This window comes from Aythya marila (genome assembly GCF_965140915.1).
Source record: "Aythya marila genome assembly, chromosome: 6".
NCBI classification, from domain to species: Eukaryota; Metazoa; Chordata; class Aves; order Anseriformes; family Anatidae; genus Aythya; species Aythya marila.
In genome coordinates, this window is record NC_139047.1 from 29,456,613 (window position 1) to 29,480,186 (window position 23,574).

The 23,574-nt window shown below is 41.1% G+C and overlaps 1 protein-coding gene across 1 annotated transcript in view; it reads left to right on the forward strand.

The window, feature by feature from the left end:
• NCKAP5 (NCK associated protein 5) overlaps positions 1 to 23,574 on the forward strand; it is a 364,164-nt gene that overhangs the window by 13,089 nt on the left and 327,501 nt on the right. Inside the window, exon 2 of the mRNA XM_082763525.1 lies at positions 5,970 to 6,098. Within this exon, the coding sequence (XP_082619651.1) occupies positions 6,030 to 6,098 (69 nt within the window). The 5' untranslated portion in view covers positions 5,970 to 6,029. The remainder of the gene's footprint in view (positions 1 to 5,969; positions 6,099 to 23,574) is intronic.

A 23,574-nucleotide genomic window follows, 5' to 3' on the forward strand; every position in this document is an offset into this window, starting at 1 on the left:
AACATCTTTAATGCCATATTCTTTATTTTCTGATTTATTGAAATTCCTGGTATTATTTTGAGCACACTGATAGGTCTGCTAGATTTAAGCCCCTAATCTTAACTTGTTTAAATCCTAGAGGCAATGCTATAGAAAGCTTTACTGGCTGTTTAGTTTGCCAAATAAATGGAAGATTATCTTGCATGGAGGTAGCATAAATGTATATTGAAAACGATGGTTCGGACAGATTCAAATGTGGAATTTAGCAGCTGAGATGCTTTGTTTTAAATGCTGTATTTCTAGGACACCGTGCTCTGAGTCTGTTCAGTGCTGGCAAGTGATCACCATTAAAAATTTGCTTTAGACAATCCTATGTGCTCTGCTGATTCCCTTTCAAGAGCTGGGATCTGAGCAAGAGTGATCCACATAATTTGGCTCTAAAATAAGTCAGTTCTCAGTTTCTTTGTAGACTGCCATGCATCAGTGTGATTGGAAGAAGACTAGGAAGGAGTTTTTTTTCAATCTGGATATTTTCTGACTGTCTTGACATACTTTGGTTTAACTCAGCTTTCCGAAGCCAATCAGAATACCTGGGTCTGCAGGCAGAATGGTACAGCAGTGTTTGCTGCTTTGCAATTCCCATAGTATTCCACTTACCTAAGCATTTTAGGGTCTTGCATTGGAATTTTTCTAATTTAATTAACTCATTAATGCTGGCACATGGCACATTCTCCTTCCCTCTCTGCAAAAATGCAGCTTGCTTATCTAAATAGCAGCTTAATCCAGTGGGTGTGCGTGCACAATGCATACATTAGCGCCAACAAACTGCTGACCAGCCTCAGCAAATACCTGAGTGTATTGAGCATTAGGCAGGCCATGCTCATGGCATTGCTCTGAAATGCACTGCGGGCAAAATAAAAAACATTTAGCTAAGTTTCAGGTTGCATAAGTGCAGATGTCGCTGTAGCTTGCTAGTTCCCAAGTGTTGAAGTTAGAAACATCAGCTCAGAAGAGAATTTGGGGATTATTTTTTCCACTTCACCACTTAAAGTCAGGACCAGGCTGAACACCATGACAGGGAGAGATAGGGGTGTGGTAATGAAACTGGTTTCATGGCTCACTTTTAGTCACTAGGCAGAATTTTCTCATCTCTCGCAAAGGTGAAGTTCTCTGCTGTTAACTGCTCTGGTGATTTTAACACCCTGCCATTTAAAAAAGAACAGGAAACACTCAAAAACTTAGTACAGACCTAGTGTTTTAGGCCTAGGAAGAATAAATGTAGTGAGCTTGTAGGACTGAACAATTTCTGATCTATCGAATGAATGTACATCAAGTTCATCATCCTGGAGCCTTTTGTTATTCTAGCTCTGAGAAGGCCTGGACAAACTGTACTGTACTTACTTCTGCTCCTTTTCCTACAAAGACCACAACAAAAGCAAGCATTCAGACATCCGTGTTAGCACCAGAGTTGGCAAAAGAACCCAGCTGTACAGTGAAAGACTCAATTCAATTCAATTAGGTTCTCAGGAAACGGAATCATCCAGAGGCTGGTAATGAGCTATAAAATCTTTCACCTTTAGGTCACCTGTTCATTCTCACTAACATTTGCATTGATGAAAATTTGTACTTTCTCCTAGCTGCCTCCTGACCTGTGCTAGTGACATTATTTTCATTTTCCTTTCCTTGCTGAAGGATAATACCAGTTCTGGTTATTCCCTTTCGGCTTTAAAGTATGACTGGTGAACAAGTACAACTGGCCAAGTAGAAAAAAGGGCTCAAAGGTGATCACTGCGAAACTTTGGCCTCGTTTCATTACCTGAGAGTTTGACGTCCACATCACAAAAGCTGTCCTCTCGTTAACGCTCAGACAGACAAATAGATTGCAGGGGGAGAATGTGCTGGTGCCCGCCAGGTATCGTGCTTTCTGGCAGCGGTAAGGTACAGTAAGCAGGGGGTGGGGAGGCTGAATTAGCATCTACGTTGAATTTAAACAAAAGGACACTGGTTTCCGGAGCTGTCGTTTGTGTCACCTGTCATAACTGCTAGATTTATACTAATTTGTGAGACGGAAAAATAAATACAGTCCATTTCCAGTTAGCAAAAAGATTTCCTACGTGTTAGTTCCCAGCTGGTATGTGTTGGCATAGCTCTGCTGAAATGTAACTGCACAGCTTCAAACGGTCTGAAAATATCTTGGCTGCTTATCTGAGGGATGTAATACATGTATTACCCGTTTTCATCAGCTAAAGCAATAGGCATCAATCATGCTTTGTTACTACTAGAAATGGAGAAGGTATTATAATCCAAGAAATTTCTTGCATAGACTATGGAGAGTGCTTTTCTATGTTAATCACACCATTTCTCCAGGGCATAGTTTTAGAGCCATCTCCCGAAGTACTGAACGTGCTTGTGTTGAGTACTGAAATTGCTGCACTTTAAGATATGTAATCAAGCTGGTGCCGCTGGCTTGCTTTATGAACGGTGAGGGTACACCGTATTGACGCAAGATGCCACTTAGGGCATCCCCTGGGACTTTTTTTTTCCTGCATCCACACAAAACCTACTTCTCTCAGCTCAGTGCTAAAGTGAGCAGGCAGCAGGCAAACATCTGGGACCTGCATTCTCACTGACTGATCCCCACCTACCTCTTCAGGATACGGGCGTGATCGCTGAGTGCCTCTGACTTCAGTGCCTCCCCCGGTATGCTCAGCATAGATGAGCTCTGTAGTCCCACAGGGAAGAGTCCTACAGTGGGCAAGCTTCCTTCAGCACAAAGGTATGGCCCCAAAACTCAGCTCCCGATGTGAGTGCAGTATCAGTGAAGCCACCAGAAATCAGGAGTGAGTTTGCAATGTAGGTCCCACTTCAGCCAAGCCAAATGGGATCGTCAGGGTCTGAATGCTGATCACTGGGGGCTCTGAGAGATATCGACAACCAAACGGTCAGGGAAGGCTGATAAATTTCTACAGCCTGTTCTCTTGATAACACAAAAATGGTATTTTTGATGGTTGGGCAAACTGATTCTCAGTGTTTTTACATTTCAAGAGTGCTCCATCTGGATGGCTGTTCTCCGGTGCTGAGCTTCCCGGGAGATGCATTACTTGCAGCTTGAATTCATTTTAGTCTCTGGGTTGGTCTCAGAGGAAGACAGATTTACCTAGGAAGGTCATTTTTCTCTGTGACAAGAAGCATACTGCACAGAAATGACCATTCCACGTGAAAACTTGTTCTGGTTTTGTTAAGTACTTCACTCTGATGATCAGGGTGTTTTTAAGACCTCCCGAGTTGGGTGCCCTGAGCCACCAGCATATGTTGATACAGGCACTGTGTTATCTCGTAAGGTAATTCCCTCTGATTCAGAAGTTTGGGTGGGTTCAGCCTTAGGTTGTTAACTTTTCAGTAGAGATCCCTGGCAGCCTGCTAATCGTGATGTGCCCCGAGATTTGAGCTCCCGTGGTGTACATGGGTAAGGAGTCTGCAGGTGGGAGGCAGCCTCACCATTGCTCACGTAGGTGGGTGTGCTGCACCTGCCAGGGCTACAGAGGGACAGTAAATCCAGCCTCTGAAGTGCCCAAGGCAGCTCAGTGTATAAGCTGTTGGAATAACGAATAATCCTTTCTCCTTCTGAACTAGGATTTGGGGTTGTTCTGCCAAATACCTGCAGACAGGCACTCCAGGCACTGAAGTTAAATACTTGACCTTCTGCCGGGATAATTGGCTCCAACTGTAGCTGTCACCAGCTCACTCATCTGTAGTGCTGTGCTTACTGATCAACAAAGACTGCCTTGGTGGGAATCATGCTCTCCAGGCATGACAAACGCACGGAAAAATGACACAAAGATTACATTAAGTTTTTTCTTCCGCTGATTTCTGTCATGATCGCAAGAACAGTGTAATACATTGCCTCTGTGTTTGTAAGGATTGCGGTATGTCTTCTGAGACACGATAGCTAATCAGGAAGCAATGGCAATTGTGTGATAGCATGCCATTGTTCTTCCCTATTAGCTCAATTAAGTAGTGGGTGTAGCTTTAGGATTGGTGCTACAGATGGGAAGCAAGAGCTTGCAGGTAAAACTGGAACAAAATACACCTAAAGAATGATTGCTGTGATATAACAGATATTCCTACCATCATGGGTGTTATTTAGATTCATGTTATAGAAGCTGATTTTTGTCCATTTTGGAGAAAAAGGGGTGAATACTGGCCTCGTGGAAGTGCAAACCAAAAATACAAAGTGTAAGAGAGACCAGGTGCTGTTTCTCAGAGCGCTGAATTACCATTGGATCACTTGCTAACTGGACCAATTACTGATTCCCCATGGGAAATGCTTTACAAGAGCAGTCCCACTTGTGATGTCCGCGTTGTACCTGATTGATTATCACAATTTGCATGCCTCTGGGAGCCCTCTGAATTCCAGCTGGCTTCTGAGGCTTCACCCAGAGCATCCTGATCTCCTTGCAAGGCAGCCTGTGCTCGGCCCACGTGCTGAGTCCCCTGTGCCCTTGTGGCAGAGCATTCGGGTGCAATTTGGGGGAAGAGTTAGGGTGGATTTATCTGCTTGATATCACCGCAGTGACAGATGGTCTAGTTCACAGGTGCATGAGAAGTCAAGGCTATCCACAGGCATGTAAGCACATCTGGAGGCCAAATGTAAGGCTTCTTTTGGGAACGCCAGCTGCATTACCCTGCAGCCAAGCCCAGTGATATTCGTGCCTGTTGTCGTCACCTGGCTCTTGACAACTGAAGTTGCTGTTCACAAAGAGTACAAGGGATCAGAAACAGATAGATTTGATAGATTTGTATTTTTTATATATATATATTTTTTTTCCAGTTAAATGCAATGAACTACTCTAGGTTTAGAATTAAGTAGCGCTGTATGAATATCACAACCTTGCTAGAATTATGATTTTAAATAGGCTTCCATATCAAGCCTTGACTATAAAAAGTGGACAAAATCTTATGGTGAAAGTCCTCAGTCTTTAATGAGAGTTATCCCAGAGGAAGAGAGAGGATATTCCCCCTGATACAGCAAATGCAGTCACTACAAGGTACAGGAGAAAATTCCTCTGTTTGGTTCAGCATTCATGGGCTATCTGCCCACTTCAATTTAAACTCTGATTTCTGTTACTATTTTCTGTAAATCCTGAACAACTTCTTTAGCTTTGCCCATGCTGCCAAATCACGCACAACAAATACTACCTTGATGTAGAAGCCAAAACTTTCAAATACAAGTTTCACCAGAAACATGTAGTAAAGCAGAGACTCGGAAGTAGCGATGTGTAAATTATGCCTTGATTTTAGTAGAAATCATCAGTGGAATAAACGAATCCTACCAAATCAGTAAGACTATTGCCCTCCGTGCTTTAGGTGAAGTTCCCCGGCCATTCTGCACAGTCAGTGGGACTCTTTGATTATCACAGCCAAATATTTGACCTTAAAAATATACGAAAAGCGCTGAGGGCATTAGTGTCTCATTAAGGATAATAGGAGTTGAAAGCTTTTAGAACTTGTCAGGATTAGTTCCAAAATTTGTACATCACAGTAGCAGCACAGATGTGCCAACAAGCAGGGCTTACTGAGGAGTGCAATTAATATGAAACGAACTGTTTCCCTCCTGCAAACCCCAGGTAGTTCGCTGGCTCTGCAAATCCATTTCCCAGCCTGGTTAAACAGAGACTATTAAAACACGGGGTGTATTGATAAAGACAATAGTAGTAGTAGATTTTCTTTTTTTCCTTTTTTTTTTTAATTTTTATTTATTTATTTATTTTTGTTTGTTTGTTTTTGTTTTGTTGGAGACGTGACCCAAACATTTTGGTGATATTTCTGTCTGGAGAGTTTAGTTTTTCTGGCACAGAAAATTTGTTCCTGGAGCACAGCCTACTATGGACACAAAGTCATTAGCTGCTGGGTTATTACAAAGTTAATGATGAAAGACAGAAACTGTTAAGTAGAATATTGAAATGTGCATTTTTTATTTTTTTTTTCAGTGATGCTGGAAAGAGTCTGACATTGCTAGTAGATGAAAAGGAAAACAAATAACCTCAGCTATGGAGAGAAAAAGACAGCTCCAGAAAAGGGAGTTTGGGAAAAGACTTTCTCTGGACAGCAGTCTTGTGGTAAGAATTAATATTTACTGAATTTATTGAATATATCTTGTGTCATAAAGATACAGTTGTTAAGAAGCAATACTCATAATGATGTACATTTTGAAGATGTTTATCTATTCATCACAGTATCACAACCTTTCCTCATTTTTAAGATTCTTTAGAACAAAAGTAGTGGAGGAATTTTAAAGTATCCTAAATAGAAACATGTCATCATATAGAAGAACCTCACTGAATTCACTGCATTCTAGGAAAGAATCCAGACAAGTTACCAAACTTGTAATTAAAATCTTACCTCTGTAAGCCTCTGTTTCTTTATACTGAGTGTATGAGAGCTGTAGGTAGGTCATCTCATCAGAAATGCTTGTTGAGGATACCAGGAAAAAATTGTTCACCATAGTGAATGTATAAACTACTCTAATATCACCTGAAAGCGAAATATAAATGCCATATGCTATAAAGTGATTGTTTTTGCTGTATGTAGGATGTGAATTTATTGGTGTTATATTCTAGATGTATATTTAGGTAATGTTTTCAAATGATGATTGAGATTAACAAGGAGTTTTTATAGCTCTACTATGGATACAGGACTGGAAAATGCTCAAAGATGTTGAACAGTTGTGTGAGAGGATAAACATACCAAAGTCAAGTACTTAGCGTGCTAGTGGGACTATTAATGGAACAAACACTGAAACAAGCAAAGCTAAGAGCTCTGAGGAAGCCCATGCCATCTCTTTGACTTCCATAGACAGCGTCTTCTGCGGAAGAAGTGTGTCCTTAGCTTTTGTTAACAGAGCTGCCTCTTTTTTCAAGTGTTCATACTGCTGGGCTGATGCTTGGAAGTGCTGGGAGCTGGGAGGTTTGGCACTGGGAGCAGCATGAGTTGCGTTTGGTTTCTGGGGGTCAGCAATATGGAAACTGGATAGTGAATGCTAACGGAAATGCCAGCAGTTGTGATTTTTGCACAAAGATGATGCTTAGTATGGCAAATCAGAACTGTTTTTGCTGGGGTGATAGGCTAGATTCAGCCTTTCCTTCACGTATAAGACAGGAATTATCTTTTCCCTGAGGTGACAGCATGGTCTGCTGTCTGGATAGGAACAAGGAACTAGGTATTTCTGGCTTCCAAACCCATCTAGTGCTAATTTGGGCTTATTTACAGCCAGGTTAGTGCTCTGTGCTTAATTCTTACCCTTTCGCATCAGTAAGGGGGGAGTAGAGAGAGACATTTATTGTTGTCATTGGGAATACTGTAGGTGTAACACCATGAAAAGTGCTTTGTGTAGTAATTAACGCTGTCTGCATATTAAAATGCTCCTTGTGGAGGAAAAAAAATGAACCTGTGACTCCAAGAAAAGGTGATGCTTCCTCCCTGCTCTTTGGCAAGTGGTAAGTAGGGTGGGAGACTGCTCACAGAGTAAAACAAGCACTCAGGCGCTGGCTTGAGGTCAATGCATTTATGCCAGCCCGTGCCAGATTTGTCTTCAACTAACCCATGTGGTGATAAGGTGTTGAAGGAAATGTGTGAGGGAAAGATGAAAGGGGTGTTATTTTGTGGTATGTTTTGAACATATAAACCATCAGGCCGACACACATTTTTTTACAATGGCTTCTTCTGCCCGTGACAGCTAAAGGTTATGCTTGCCTCCATAGTTTCTCAGTGCAAACTTGCACTTTCAGTACTTGTATATTACAGGTCAGTGTCCATTGAAAGTTTGTATTGAATAGAGTACATATAACTAGATTAAAGAGTGTCATCCATAAATTTAATTAGAAACACGTGACCACTGTTCATAGTTAACTGCCAGCTATTACTTCTTAACAAACTGACAGAGACATTTTGAGATTTGCGTGCCTTCAGCAGCATGTTAGTAATTTGCACTGCATGTCCCATCCCATGGAATTCAACCAGGCAAAACGAAGCACTCCTCTCATTTTCCCCAATTTCCTGTTCTATCCTACCTTTGTCTGTAACTTCTTAATTGTTGCCTTCATATCATATGTCTGTCTTTGTTACTCCTGTTGCCAAATTCCATCCAAGTGTTATGTTTTACTCCTGCTCCTGCCCCCTCAAGTCTTCGCATCTCTTTCTTCTTGTGTCTTTTCCCAAAGGTGTTGTGTTTAACCTCTCAGGCATTCAGGGCTGGACACTTTACTTGAAATCTTGGCTCGGATTTCCTTGTAAACTATGGCTTGCCCTTGTTTGGTGGAGTCTTCCAGCATTCTCATATCTTTGAAAGAATTCTGATTTCTGCGTGTTTAAATGAAACACATTTATGCTTTTGTATTCTGGACCATGAGTTACAAATAGGCATTTCTGATAACATTCCCCACCCTGCTTGGCTCTGCTGCTTTTCCCATCTGTATCAGACTGTACTCTTCTTCTAGAATGTTTTTGCCATGATATAATCTACAAGAATTGTTCAGAGATACTTAAAGCCAAAAAATTCCCTCTGCCTCCCTTATCTCTTAGATTCTGAGTATATGGGCTATGATGCTATTTGAAAGAAGTGGGAGGAGAGGAAAGAGATGTTTCTAAACAATAGAGATGGCCTCCACCTGCTTAGAATATGTATCTGGGCCTTCAAAATATGAATATGAATTTCATCAGAGTGTTCTGTATTCAGGTCTATCCCATCAAACAGCAAATGTCAGGCTTCAAATGATGTGGATCAGTTTCAGAAACCAGATCCTTCAAATGACATGCCGATGAGAAATTTCGTAGACATTAAAACACTCTTCCTTACAACACAGGCATAGTAACTGCTTTTTGATCACCTCAGATAAAGGAGAAGAGTTCACAGTTGTTCCGTGTACTACTGTTCCTGTTTCCAGCTTGTGTCTGGGGGAAATAAGCTTTAAAATGAGTGCAGATAAACCTTTTAAAAAGCAAAAAATATAAATGCACACATATGCTCATAGTATGAGCGTCATAGGACATATTCTTTCAGTGATTGGTTACGGGCCCAATGGGTATTTTCATTAATGCTTCACAGGAAGCAAGTAGTTTGAAGCCGTGTGTTTTAACAAGATTCAGAATCCTACCTTTGATCTGACTTTTCATGTCATCCAGCAGAGGAATCAATTCAACGACCGTTCAGGTCAAAGGGGAGACTTTCTGTTCGCTCCAATGGAATTAGATTCCTATGAGCATTTAGTCATAATATCACACCTATTACTCCTGAAATCCCTACTATAGCTAATGACTGTTATCGCTCTGTAGGATTCCAGTATTGGAGAACCTTTATACACAAAAATGCTCATTTACATTCACAGACAAAGAAGTCTGCAGTATGATGTTTTATAGCTCTATGTTTAGATGAAGCAATAACAAATTTTAACTTTTTAACAATTCATACAGGTAATCCTATAAGATCAGTTATAGAAAATTATATATTTGCAATTTATCTTCATGTTCTGCCTGACATTTTAAAATGGAAACACACCATACAAGAAGGATATACTTTTTACAGTTTTAAAATAGCTTTATAATAACTTCTTGTTTTCATCTGTTGTAAAAGTGATGCTACTATGTTTTAGTTTTAGAAATTGTCTTATGCAAATTGCTTATAAACAGAACACCACAAATTAGGAGGACTAAAGAAGATCTTTGATTCTTTTTGAGTTCCACGTAATGGATCTCTGTCCCATAATGTATTATGGCATAATATATTTTACCCTACGTGAAGCAGTTATAAGATGATAAGATAGACAACAATCAAAGAAAAAGGTGGAAGCTTATGCTCTTCTGGATTGCTGTGTATAGAAATTGAGGCCAAAGCCTTTACAATGATTGCTGAAGTACATCCAATTGGAATTAAAATAAGTCACAAAAATTGTTATGGTGGTAAAATATATTTATTTGCAACATATTGCTTAGCTGTCACCTACCACAGTGTCAGACTGGTTTTATTTAGAATGGAAATATAACTAGTAAAAGAGAAACAGATCTTTCTGAAGAGCATTGTACCTTATCATGCGGCTTAAATCCCTAAATTCTTTAGGTTTTGTTCAAAAGAACAGCTTTACAAAGTTAAGTAGTGTGAATATTTCATGATTGTAAAATTTTTCATAAATAATTTTTCCTTGTTAAATCTTTCATTTCAGCTTATACAGTTGAAAACCCCTAATGAATGAAACTAGGTAAAAACAAGATGCAAAAGGATATGCATTGTTTTTTCACTTTAGACTAAAGTACATAAAGAAAACAGATATGGGAACACAGAAAAGTACATTTAATGCTATTTTAAATTTTGATTTTAATAAAATCACAGCACATAGTTCCTTTGTACTGGTATAATGAAGACACTTTTTGGGTGACAATGCTTCTTTGGTAACATTTGCAATTTATTACTTGGTATGTAGGGGTGAAGCAGCTTAGACAGGGAATGCTATTAAAGAAGCTAATGAAAGGGTTGATTGTACATCACATTTCCCTTACAGAATTTCTTCAACAAAAATAAATAATAAAGGCAAAAAAAATTACCAACAAACAGATCCAAAGCCAAGCTTTCAATAACTTGTGTGGGAGGAGGAGAGTGTTACAGCATATCGCTGCCACCAGGGCCACATTGGCTACTCTGTTCACTGGGGCACTCTTTGAAAAAAATAAAAGCCCTATCCTTTGCCTGATCCAAACTGTCCAGTTGTCTCCCAGACCCTTTTGATCAGGAAAAAGTCGATGTTTCAAGCTGTGCTCTTTATTTGTGTGGATAATTCCCAGCCTGACTGCACACGTGGTTGGCCCTTACAACTGTGGTGGCATTTTGCCGGGGAGATTTGAGAACAGAATATCTTTTAGAAGCAGCCAGCATTTATCAAAGTAAAAGTTTTTGTTTTATTTAAAATGAGGGTTTTACTTCTGAAAGCAAGCTGCAGGAAAGTGCCTCTCTGGTGGCTCATGAACTGTGCCCTGCTTCTTTCATTCTGGTCACACGCTCCCGTGGGTCTCTGTAGCATTAGCTTTAATGACAGCACTTGGTTGTAATAAGGGTAGCAGTGTAATGTAACGAATCGTACATGGGGATGGGAGTAGTACCTACATCCAGCCTGCCCACAGTTGCATTAGCATCATGCACAAGATCCCTTAGTTGTATTGGAGACCTTTGCTGAGAAGTGTGCACGTTATCTTTGAGCAATGCCTGGGGCTGGGTGCCACCAATTTGGGGTGTAAATCCCAAATCCGTCATCACCAACAAATCGCTAACCCAGTTTGCTAATCAATAAACTGGAGATTATATATATATTTTTTTACCTTGTAAGTATTCTGAGAGTGGTCTGTTATTACCATGTGTCTGCAGCTTGCTTCAGTTTCTTCAGATGAAAGGTGCCACAGAGAGAACAAAGTTATACCAAAGCTGTGAAGAATGCTGCACCATTCTTCATGTGTAGGAATTAAATCCGCTGAAGAGAATAGCCCTGACCTTTTTACTAGTTGACTGTGACACTCACAATTTGTCTAGCGTTACTATGTAGCATAACATATTCCAGCATTTTGAAGTGAAAGGTGTCACTAAAAATATTTACTGGTCAGATGCTCGCTAAAGTTTTAACATTTGCACCCTGATTACATTTTTTTCCACCTAAAACTGCTGTCAAATTCCATATGAATCTGCAAATACTTTCAGTGCTCTCATAACTTGGATTTTTTTGTATGTGTGAATTAAAGTTTTATTCAGTTCTGCTTGCATTCAGCATCAGAAGAAAAGGATCAACCAAGGGCAGTCAGGCACTGCAGAAGCGTGGTGCAGCACTGGAAAAACCATGCAGAATGTGAGCCTCAAGCATGCAGTTTTCACTACGTGTTGGAGAAGCAAGTTAAACATCCATAACATTCAGTGCATACAGCAAGAGCATATGTCAAAGAGAACAGTTTAATGAAGTCAGCAAGAGTGTTGTTTGGGGGTAGAAGGCAGAAGAGAACAGCAATGAAGTCCGTGAAGTGGTACTAACTTAACAGATTAATGTTTGCACATTCATAGGGAAAACCTTAAAATTTAGAACTGACATAAGGACTCAGTAAACTGAATTACCAAGGCAATATTGGGAAAGTCTTTTCCTTATGGCGATGTTAGTGATGCCTGCACTGTTCTGCGAATCTGCCAGTAAGGACATCACTCCGCAGACTGGGCAAATGCAGCCTTAAAGGCATAAACTAAAGTGCTATTAGCTGTCTATATAATATACAGCCCTGTAATTTGCTTGAAACATCATATAAAAAGAAAATCCTAGGGTCTATAGAATGTGTAAAGACAGAAGAAGAGAGTAGGAACAGATTGTTGTGCTTAATGGCACTGGGCATGCACCAGGATTTTGCAAAAACTGAGCTGTCTAAATGTATTGCCAGTAGCATATATTTATCTGCATTTGCATTTTTAATTAATTTTAATCAGAAAAAGAATTCTGGAATGTCAGGGACTAGAAAACACAAACAAAAAGAACCATCTGAATGGAGCAGTTCACAGCAGCAGCTGGCAAGAAAGGAGAAACCACTGGTGGGGCAGAAATGCCTTTACTGACAGCAGCGTACCACTAGCACTGCTGTGAGAAACGCTGTGGTCTGCATGGGTAATTTAAGGGCATCATTTACGAGCACAGCAGTGTGTCCAAGGTACTAGAAGAAAATCTACATCAGCTTGGATTAAGACAGCATAAAGTGACCAGTATCACCAAGTGAGATGGAAGGTGGTGTAGCAGTCGTGGAGATGTCAGTTTGGGATTTCACTGAGGAAGAGGTTCAAAACCCAAGTGTGCAAAGCAGTGGGTGTCCCAGTGGCAGGCAGTTACAGTAAGTGCCTGTCTTGGAGTCTGGAGCAGCCTAATGAGGTAAGTCAGAAAATACGGGGGCTGCAAGTTCATAGGGACTCAGCGCACTTGGAATTTTCTGAGAAAAAGAAGCGTCAGGCCTAATGGGAAGAAACAGCTCTGTTGTCTGCCAGCACCCCAGGAAGAGCTGGAATCCTTGCTTGGAGTGATACAGGTAGTGACCTCTTACTTCAATTAAAACTAACTTACACCAACAGAAACCAGCGAGCCTTTTCAGGAGCTGGAGATGTGGATAAACAGCGAGCAGTCCTTGCATAGCAAGCCAGATAGGATGTTTCCTGAAGAGAGAGAAAAAGTAAAAGCCTCATATATTGCATTCAAACCAAGGAAATAGTGCATGGAGCATGTTGTTCCTGAACAACAGCTGGAACAATATTCCTGCTGGAAGATGCCTCAGTGGTTTATTGATCAAAAGCACTGACACCAACACAGCCAGAAGTGCACTTGGAGAAGGGAATTATTTACCATTTGTTGCTGCACATCAGAAGTTGCATCGATAGATATATATGGCGACACGGTGACAGCTGAAACAGAACACAAATCCCAAGAGAGCGTGCTTTGACAAACTGCTGGCTTGTGCTTTCTCCCGTCTTTGGCACATAAACTTCAAGCGACAAACATGAGACTCGAAGGTTACAATGAAAGCTTGAAGAGAAATTTCTGTAGCTGATCTGCCCTTGTTCATTGTCACAGAACTCGATGCAAAAGTAGAGGAAAACTGAGAAAGAAGTATGGAGAAGAGGTGATTTAACTAGTTCCTGCAAATTAGCTGACAGATGGGCTGAGAAAAACAGAGGGCAATGAAATTCTGTGGCCTTTAAGAGAAGCAGGAGAAATCAGCCTGTGTTACGACAGGGTCTCTGCAAATTCCCTGTCAGACTTTCAACATGAAAACATTAAATCCTAGATAACTTTTAAAAAACCTTTTAAAGAAATTCATTTGATTGCAAAGGAGGAGCTGAAGAGTAAAATAAAGGAGAAGACAAGACAAATGTCTGCATGGATTTTGAGGGGAGGGAGGAAGGGAGCTCACGGCAATGCTTAGAAGAAATCGGTTGTGGATTCACCTCAGCGTGGGAGAGACACTGTGTGTGTGCCTTGAGCTGACTTCTGCAGGATATCTCACATCCTTCAGCCAAGGACGTGTTCAGGTTTGGATTAAGGGCCAAGATTTGGAGGCTCTGGGGTGATTTGCAGCCTGCAGCTCAGGTGTTTGGGCCCCAGGGGTGGCTGCCACCCGGCCCCCAGCTCAGCTGCCCCTCAGGGCGAGGAGGGAAGAGCCCAAGTGGTGCGGGCCTGTCCCGGCCGTGCTGCCGGGCCTCCCTCTCCTTGCCCCCTGCCCCTTCCCCATAAATTACGGCGTGGCTGTGGCAGATGCGGGCCCAGCCACAGAAAAGGAAAGGTTGCGGGGCATAAAGGTTGCGTATCGTTGGGCTGGCTGCAGATAAGCTGTTACCAAGGGAAATGGATACACCGGGGGCCCTTATCTGGGTCTATTAAGCTACCAAATCCAGCAGTGTAATTGGAGGCTTTGCCTGCCCAGATGTTGAGAGCAGAAGGCTGTCTGTAACAAGAGATCTGAGGAGATTGAGGTTAACTAAATAGGGATTTTATTGACAAACCTTTAAAAATGCTTCTTGCCTTCAGCAATTAAACATAACACCCTGAGCAGGACAGGTCTCCTCTGTCTCTCACAGTTGCCTGATTTATCTTCAATACAATCCCGGGGAGAAGAGAGCGAGGAATTACGTCCTGTGTTGTTTTATGGTGTTGATATAATTCCCTGCCCTGTGAGACTGAGTACGAGCAGCGAATCTACCTCCTGCGGGCTCAGTCATGGCCTGGCATCCTCTCAAATGTCCTATTTTCAATATTGTTACATCCCTGAGAGGATCTGCATTTCTCTTATGGAGTTGTGTCCATGCAACCGTAAAAAGGGCAAAAGGGATAGAAATCCTTGGTCCAGGTAGATTTATTTTACAAATACTACGGTTAATGAAAAAAAGGTTTCCTTGGTGCTCTCAAGTTTTGTGTATTTTGTCCAGCTACTCGCAGTGATTGTGGGATAGCCTTGAATCAAAACTATCATTTTGAACTGTCTGCATTTCCAGCCTATGTGGGAAATTCTGAGATTTTGATACTTGGTTTGGTCCCAGCTGGAATATCCTGGGTTTTGTTCTAAAATATATATATATTCACTTATCTTTCTGGCTCATTTGATTCTCTAGCTATAATGTTGGTTAGTTTCATATTGAAAATACTCTGCTTTATATTGTGAACAGAGCTACATAGAACTGTGCAGTGTGACTCGGATATGGCTTTTGCTCAGCACCCCTGGAGGCAGGGACATTCAGGAACATTCAGGTGCTCTGAAACCAGACATTTTGCTTTTCTAGGTACTCTGTGAGTGCTCCTCGAGCTCTAATTGCTGTGATTGGCTTTGCTGCTGGTTTCTAGTTACTTCTGCTCTTGTGTCTTGGAGCTTACCTCTCTGCTTTTTGTTTTTAGGGCCTCATTTGACCCAGATAGGAAGTGATCTAGGATCATCGTAAAGCTTTTAGAGTGACTCTGGGTATCAACATCTGGCATTATGAGGAGGTGACAGTGTAAATCCAAAGAGTTTGTGTGATGTCAATGCGTATTTTTTTCTAGCGTACAAAGCAGACCCAAGTAATTTGGGCTGGGAAACACTTTCTCAGTTCATTTCTAGAAAACGTATTTCTGTAATTATGCCTCAGAGTTTTTCATTATAGTGAAAATCTCTGCTAGGTCCAAGGGGAAAAATTACCTCCACTGTTTCCAGACACCCAATATGTTTTCCCTTTGCTTGAATTTATGAGTTTTGGCAAAGATAACTCACAATGTGATCGTGTTTCAGGGTAGTGGTTTCTCTCACTGAATCCAAAACCAAAGTATAACTGCCCCTATGCATCTTTGGTGATGTATGCATGTGGTACATGGCCCTCCAAAATCCCACCAGTCTGTTTTTGCCTCCTGCATATTATTCACTGGTGTAATGGAACAGTTTTTTTGAAGTAGGAATTACTTCTTGTTTGCCTTTAAAACATGAATTGCACTCCTACTGAAAAAAAAAAAAAAAGCAAGATCTGACTCTTAATGAAAATACTTTTGTTTCCATTAATTTGTAAGAAGGTTCAAATATACCCGTTTATCAAAGATCTTTACTGGAAAACGAGCCTTAATCAAGAGACTCCACTAGGTGCAATGCAAAATTCCTCTGACAGTTACACATCGAACCTGGACAGCATTTGAAATTGGAAATTAGAAGCTGGAAAGTAGAAAGTAGAAATTAGAAATAATTAGAATGGGTATTTCCATCCTGGGAAATTTGATTAATTATTTTGATATTTGTCTTTTCAGCTAGAACTGTTTTTTGTTTTTGTTTTTGTTTTTTTTTTACTTAGAAATTTTTAATATGTCTCCTCTTAAAATGAATTTTGAAGTGTTTTTACTTTCTTCCCAGTCTAGCTGCAATGCCTTCAGAGAGTTGCCATTTCCCCGCCTTGTGTTCCCTGCTGCACAGCCACCCCATCGCACGCACGCAGCCACAGGTTACGCAGCTGTCATCTGCTGAGGTGCTCTGTCTGGAGGGAAACCAACCCCAAACCTTATGACTCATTTTAAGAAAGGGTTTGTGTAGATGTGTGTGGGTTAATTCATGCAGATTGCCCCCAGAAATTAAACATTTTCTGTTACCTTAAAGGAAATCTGATTTTTAAGAATGATGTTGGCATTTTCTTTCAAAAATTCTGCTTTTTCTTGTAGAAACTGTAGTCTCCTGGAGAGTATTCAGATAGAAAAAACCTGACCAGCTTTACTAAAGATATACAAGATGATGCTTTTAGCTTCAGCCAGTCTATATATTGCATTATTCCACAAAGCAGAAACCTCAGTGGCACTGATTAGACAGATATCTCAGACAGAAAAATGCGTACTCCATAAGGTGACAGAATCTGACGTTGCAGGTGTCTGCTTCTTTATTTCACTTGTGTGCCTTTTACAGTGTTTAAACTCCAGGAACGTCAATGGACTTGTTCCTGATGTACATGTGTCTAAATTAGCCAATAACCAAGCTAACATCCTGTATTTGTTCTGTAACTATTTTGACTCAAACGCTTCCAGTTCTCAACTCATACCTCATATCTGTTTCTTCTGCTGTTACCGAGGATTGGATTGGACTTTTCTTTCATTTTTTGTCTTTGTAAATTGGATTGTCTTGTGATACTGAATCACACGGGCTGTCACTGGCTAAGCAGCAGGTTCCTCCTAACCCCCTTCCATGTGTGGTTCTCTTTGATGGGATTGTTATTTACTTTCCAACCACCTTGTAATCTTGGTTTCATCTGCGACTTCAAGCTCTCCTTTGAGTACCACATCAACTACATTGTCAGGGCTTTTTTTTCTTTTTCTTTTCCTTTTTTTTTTTTTTTTTTTTTTTTTTTTTTTTTATCAGTGTAGGGATTCAGCAAAGCTTGGGTCTTGCTGTCTCAGCAGGATACAGAGGGTTTGATTTATGTCTGGATAACGGCACAAGCTGAATTATTGCAGTAGCTGCCTCACAGCCTCCCATATTGGCTGCTACACGGTATTGGTAAGTTTGTGCAAAATTCAGCAGCTAAAGGACACACGATTAAACATGCCGAGGTATCGGCACACCACGCCTATGCAAGGCACGGAATTATTTCTGAATGGAGCTTTGTTTAAACTTTGGTTAAACTTTGGGGCATTCAACTTTGGCTACCTAGATTGCAGAAATGTTGGAAATCTGAAACACAGATCCCATCAAGTGGGACACTGGAAACTTTCAGACTCCATAAATTCCTTTGAAGGTCTGAGCCATTAAACCTCCACCTATCTAGACGTTACATTTACAAAGACACATTTGGCAGGGAAATGCTAGCTGCAGAAGTGCCAACCATGCCAACGTAAAGGTTTGTAATTACACACAGATCAAAGTATTCTTCATGGCCAAAAACTTTCCTAATCCGGATTTGACAATTAAAATAGGGATTCAGCTACTTTAATATCTGTAAAGAATAGTTTATGTGGCACCAATATTGTAGCATCTACTCTTTTGAGTACAGAATTAACTTTCTGAAATGAGCAATTATATTAGTTTATTCATTTATACATTAAGATTAATTAAAAAATAAAACCTTTAAGTATTTCAGGACTGTGAGATAATTTTAAACATTTTATGAATAGAGGAATAGCACTAACTCTGAACTTTCAAAAAAAGTCAAAACTAATTAAAAACTTACAGTAAGTGCAGTTAAAACTTCTTCACACTTCTTTGTATCTGAAAGATCCTTCTTCAGAAGAGAAACGTGCAGTGTTCTTCCTTCCAGATGGTAAATACATTTTCAGTGTTTTTCCACTTGCCTAAAGTGAAAGGCATGGGAAGGCAGCGTGTTGGGATGGGACAGGACTGAAAAGATGCTCGCTGCTGGTCCATATGTGCTCTGCCCTAGCTTCTTGAGGAAGATGGACAAGACAGAAGGTCAGTTACAGCACTCCTAGAGCTGTTAATGTGTATTGTATATCTTATTGTCTCATCTGTAACAACATCAGCTCTTTGTAAGAAGGATGCTGACTCATCTGCCCCTCATTGGTGATGTGATGCTGCTATCTGGGCCAACTCCATACAGCTGGGCAGGACCAGTTTCAGGTGATGGAAAGGGAAGTCCAACACAGGCTGTGGTTTTCTTACCCAGCATGTCCCCAGTGTCACTCACAGATGTGAGCTGCTGTTGAAGGGAGTTATACCAACTGGAGCCTGGATTCAGGGTAGTCTCGGTGCATTTGCAACCCTTGTGCTTTAATAACATGATGCAGCCAGAAAAAGGTGAGGTTTTAAAAAAGTAAAATAGGCAAGTACCGAAAAGTAATTTCCTGCTGATAATGTTGGCTCTACTTTAATCCTTTTTTCACTGTATTTTGTTGGCATGGCTGCGTGGCTCTGTGCAGCCGTGCTGTCAGCTCAGCTCCCACGTGCAAAGCTCATTTGGCACAGCAGTGGCAGGAGGGGTGGTGCTGGGGCGCCCCATCGGCCGGCACTGACTCAGCATCCGGGTTTCAACGTGCCCATTGCACCCAACTCCGTGATGGGTTTGGAGGTCTCAACCTACCTTACAGAGCTACAATATCATTAATGATTGTAAATGTGCCCACTCCGTTTGTAGAACTGGCTGCTGGTATTTATTGCAGTGGCAGCCCGCAGTCCAAAGGCAGGAGGTGTAATCAGCATCAGGGTTAATGATGCTGTTCCCTGGGCTTTTAGCAAAGTGTGCTCCCCGTGCTTTGCGTGCTCCCAGGTGCCTGAGAGAAGGAAATAAGACACCTTCTGAAATGAAAGAACTGCTGCGAATTAAAACTGTGTCGACCCAAATCCTTGGATCCGAATACTTCTTAATAAGTTTAGCTTGGGGCCCGTCTCAAATAAGAGGCAATAAGTAAGCCAATATGTTGTCACCCAGTGGAATTCAAGATTGCTGGAGGTCACGGAGGTATAAGTACTTTGGATGAACTTTTAATAGTATTCAATAATTTTCTGACCTCGGATAATAGTGGTGACCATAATTGCACCTCTTGCTGCAGGGAATAGCGTGGTCTCCTGTAAAGCTGGGAGAGAGTTTCTACTTTTCTGGTTCCTACCTTTCACTAAGGTAGTTGGCTAAACAGGCAGCTTCTTTGATCTGTATTTTGTCATTCCTATAGAATTAAAATATGAACAAATATTCAGGAGCGAGTGTTCAGTGTTTTAATGTGCATGATTTAGAAGTAAGTTTAGTACTAAAATGATTATTAAGTTGATTTTTCTCATATTAACGTTAAAACCTAACACATGTTTTGGGAGCTGTGTTAATATCTAGAAGTTTGGAGTTAGTGGTTTCCAATTTCAAAACAAGGGTTTGAAATATTGAAATATTTGAAAGTAGAAAAAGTGTCAAATTTCATTGAAAGTAAACAAGGGGAAGCCTCCTAACTCTTGTTTACCTTGTTTTGACTGTTTGAGTTTGCAATTTCCATCCTTTTCTTCCTGTAGGACTGGAGACTGATAGGTATTTTTATCATTGCCTGTTATGCTTATTAAAATACAAAATCCTAAGCACACTAGTTGGGCTTTGAACTTACTCTTATTTTCATTCATATATAATCATATGTAAAATTTTAAGAAAGTATCAGTCCCTACAGGCAAGATAGAGAACACATAAACATATACAATATATATGTTTAAAATCACTTTTAATGTGCTTTTGGAGCACCAAATGCAATTGTGAGATAAAATATGCAACCTGAACTGGTTCTTGTTTATTTAAAGGGTAAGCTGAATGTTCTGGTGGATTAGACAGGCAGAGGGGGGGAGGACAGTGAAGTTTAATGCCAACTGGCACACTTTCTGCCCCTCTAATCTATATATTAGAGAAGAACTTTTCTGTCAAGCCCCTTTTCAAAATTAGGCTTGCAGTTTGAAACTCCAGTGTAAAGATTTCGCCCCCATAAGCTTTGGAGTAAATTGAGAAGCCTTTTAAGTAAGCCAGCAGACCGAGCCCTTATGTGGTATAAATCGGCATCGATGCTAATCAAACTATTTCAGTTTATACTAACCTGGTATCAGCCGGAATTAAGAGCTTAGCAATCAAGCAAGCATGACTAAAATCAGGTCAAGAGACCAGAAACCTGAAATACTTCCTTTGGCTAAGGCTGCTTAAGGCTCGATGCTGTTTGGTGAAGGGCAGTCTGGTGAAGTTTCTGCAGATTTCTGCTGGTCTGAGTGAAAGCAGGAGCCTGGCCCCGGAGCTTGGTGAGATTGCTTTTACCCTCAGTGGAAATCTCGTCAGCATACTCTTGTCTCTGTTTTTCATGTGCCTCTGTCAGAGAAAGAAGTGCTGATAGCTTAAGCACTTTAAGCCTTTTTCAGTGTTTGAACTGATTGCTTAGGTTGTGTAGCAGCTGTGGAAATCAAGTGTTCACTTTAAGTATCCTTCCTGCCATCGGAGGGATTCAGCCTGGGTTCAGATGTCTTATAACCTGCAGGTATTACAAGTCCTCTCCTGTCAGCTGAGAGCAGGAATATTGGCAACACAGTCCCTGTAACCACTTACGGTGTCTTATCTAAACACCCCTTGCTCAGTCTCCGATGTGTGAGCTGGGAGGATGAGAGTCGCATGAGATGGAAGATAATGTTTGGTTGGATTTCCCTTCCCTTCGGGGAAAGCCTATAAGAGTGCAGAGCACTGATTGCCCATTTCCAGTTCCCTTAACAATGATAGCGGTGAGAAAGCTTTATTTAAACAAAACTGAAGACATACCCTGTATTTTCTGGGAAGAAAACATTTCTCATGGAGGACATAGGGCTTTCAAACACCAAAATGTTTGGCAGTCTGTTGGAAATGAATTTCAAGACCAGAAGATGCAGCCACTGGGTCTGTCCAGCCCTTTTGGTGTCCATGCTAACAGATGTGAGGCTTTTATAAAGTCCTGCATGTTCCATGCTCAGCATCGATGGCAGAAACCTGTTCCATGCTCCTCAGAGGAACCATGCCAGGTCTTTTTAGTTCTCAAAATGTATTTCAATGAGGCTGAAAAGTTCGGAGCTAACGCAAAAGCAATAGGGTTAACTTGGGTGAGCTGTGTTGAATTTCCCACGTGAAGGAACTGGTGTTGTTTTGTTACTCGGTTGGTGTTAAATGCACCCAGGGTGCATGCAAGATGTGTCAGAAGCATGGGTAAGGAAGGCAATTAGCTGTGCAGGGAGGTAATCAGTGAGCTGCTGCTCATTTCGTGTACTTAGGGAGCAGCGAGGTAATACAATGTGTGCTGTTTCCACCTACAGAGCTTCTCAGATCCACTAATTTCTGTGTGTTTAGTCTGAAGGTTTCCTCAAGAAACAGATCCACTTAGAGGCAGCCAGGATTTTATTCATGGCACAGAGGCAGGGTTTTGCACAGACTCCAACAACAAAGCACGAGGCAACGCCGAATGCACCCAGCACAAACATGCCTCAGTGACTAGAGCTCCCTAAGCTTATTTAGCGCTGTGTGCTGCAAAATATGCTAAACAAAGAACAAATTGCTGCTCTAAGGAGCTCACAGACATAAGAACCCGGATCCATATGATGCAGTGAATAATCTGTGCCAGATAAGCCTCCTAGCTGAAATGTTCTGAAGAAGTTCTTAATTGGAAGGAGCAGGGGGATGGAAGTGGGAGTTGTGTGTGTATCATTAGCAAGAGAACAAATGTCTCCAGCTTTAACTAATGTTGACTACAATAAATTAAAATAAAAAGGAGCAAACTGACACTTGATTTGAAGCTTGCGATGAGCGTTAATTTGAATTTTTGTGCTGCACCTGGCTTGTTTCATAATCTCGGCATTACTTAATTGGGCTCTTTGTACTTCAATTTCGGTATTTTAAGAAATGTCAGGTTATTACAAGTTCCAGAACAAAATAATGGGGGGAAAAAATCCTTTCAAGTCAGATACTGTTACGATTCGTTATTTTGTGGTTTCGAATGGAGTTTGACTTGCCTTCCCTGAACATCCCCAGCTCAGCCTGGTCTTTGTGCCTCGGCTTTTCCTTCAGCTCTTCTCGGCAGCCGCGCTGCTGCTGGGCACCCTGTGCTGCCTTGGGGCCTGGGGCTCTCCCCTGGGGGTGAGGGGATGGGGGAGAGGATTTGCTCATCTGTAACTTGTAAATGCAGGTGATTGTCTGAGGAATTTACATAACACGTTTGTTTACTGAGGCTCATCCTTGATGAGAGGTAAGGAAGGATCCAGAGGAGGGAAAGCATATTTAAATTTGAACCAGGAGCTTTGACATTACGCTGGTTAGTGTAGCATTAAATTAACATGCTCTGTTGATACTTCTCAAGAGCTTATGTAGCAGTGCTGCTTAGGTGCCCATTAAAATCAGTTTTAAGGAATGCTGTAGAAATGATAAGGTAAATTATACTGAATTATAGGACAGGGACGGAGCGTTCAGAGTTTTCCTTTTTCATACTCCAGAGTCAGGTAAGAAATTTCATGTTCTAAACAATTAACTTCTCTCACATCTCTTGAAACCTCCTGTTGGTTTAAGGTTTGTATTCTCTCTTCCCTGACTTAGCTCTCCCACAGGCTGCGGTTCGTCTCCTGCTTTGGGGAGGAGAACACAGTACTTAGGGAGAGACCTTAGGCTGACTCTTAACTCTCTGTTTGGGGAGTTTGCAGGTTGAAATGCTGCCACATGCAGTACCCAGCATTTCTCATCTCAGTTCATTCCCCCCAGCGGAGCTGGTCTTATCTTTTCACCATAACATATATCTGAGTGATGGGTGGTTGTGGGTATAATAAGTCTCATGGCTGCTTTTTCCATAAGTAATCTGAGCACCTTGACTATAAATAATGTCAAAAACATGACCTTTGTCCCTAATCCTGCCATTTTGAAAAAGCATTTTGAGGGATATGTTTAAATGCGACATTTCTATATCCTACAGGAATGTCAAATTCACAGTGCACTCCCTGCTTCTGTAAACTTTTAAAGTAATAACATTGGCAGCTCAAGCAAGCAGAGTTATTCAGTTCTGTGCCGATCCTGGGATACAATGAAATTATGATGTCAAGAAGATTCAAGCCTTTCTTTAGTCAAGCAAAAATATTGGC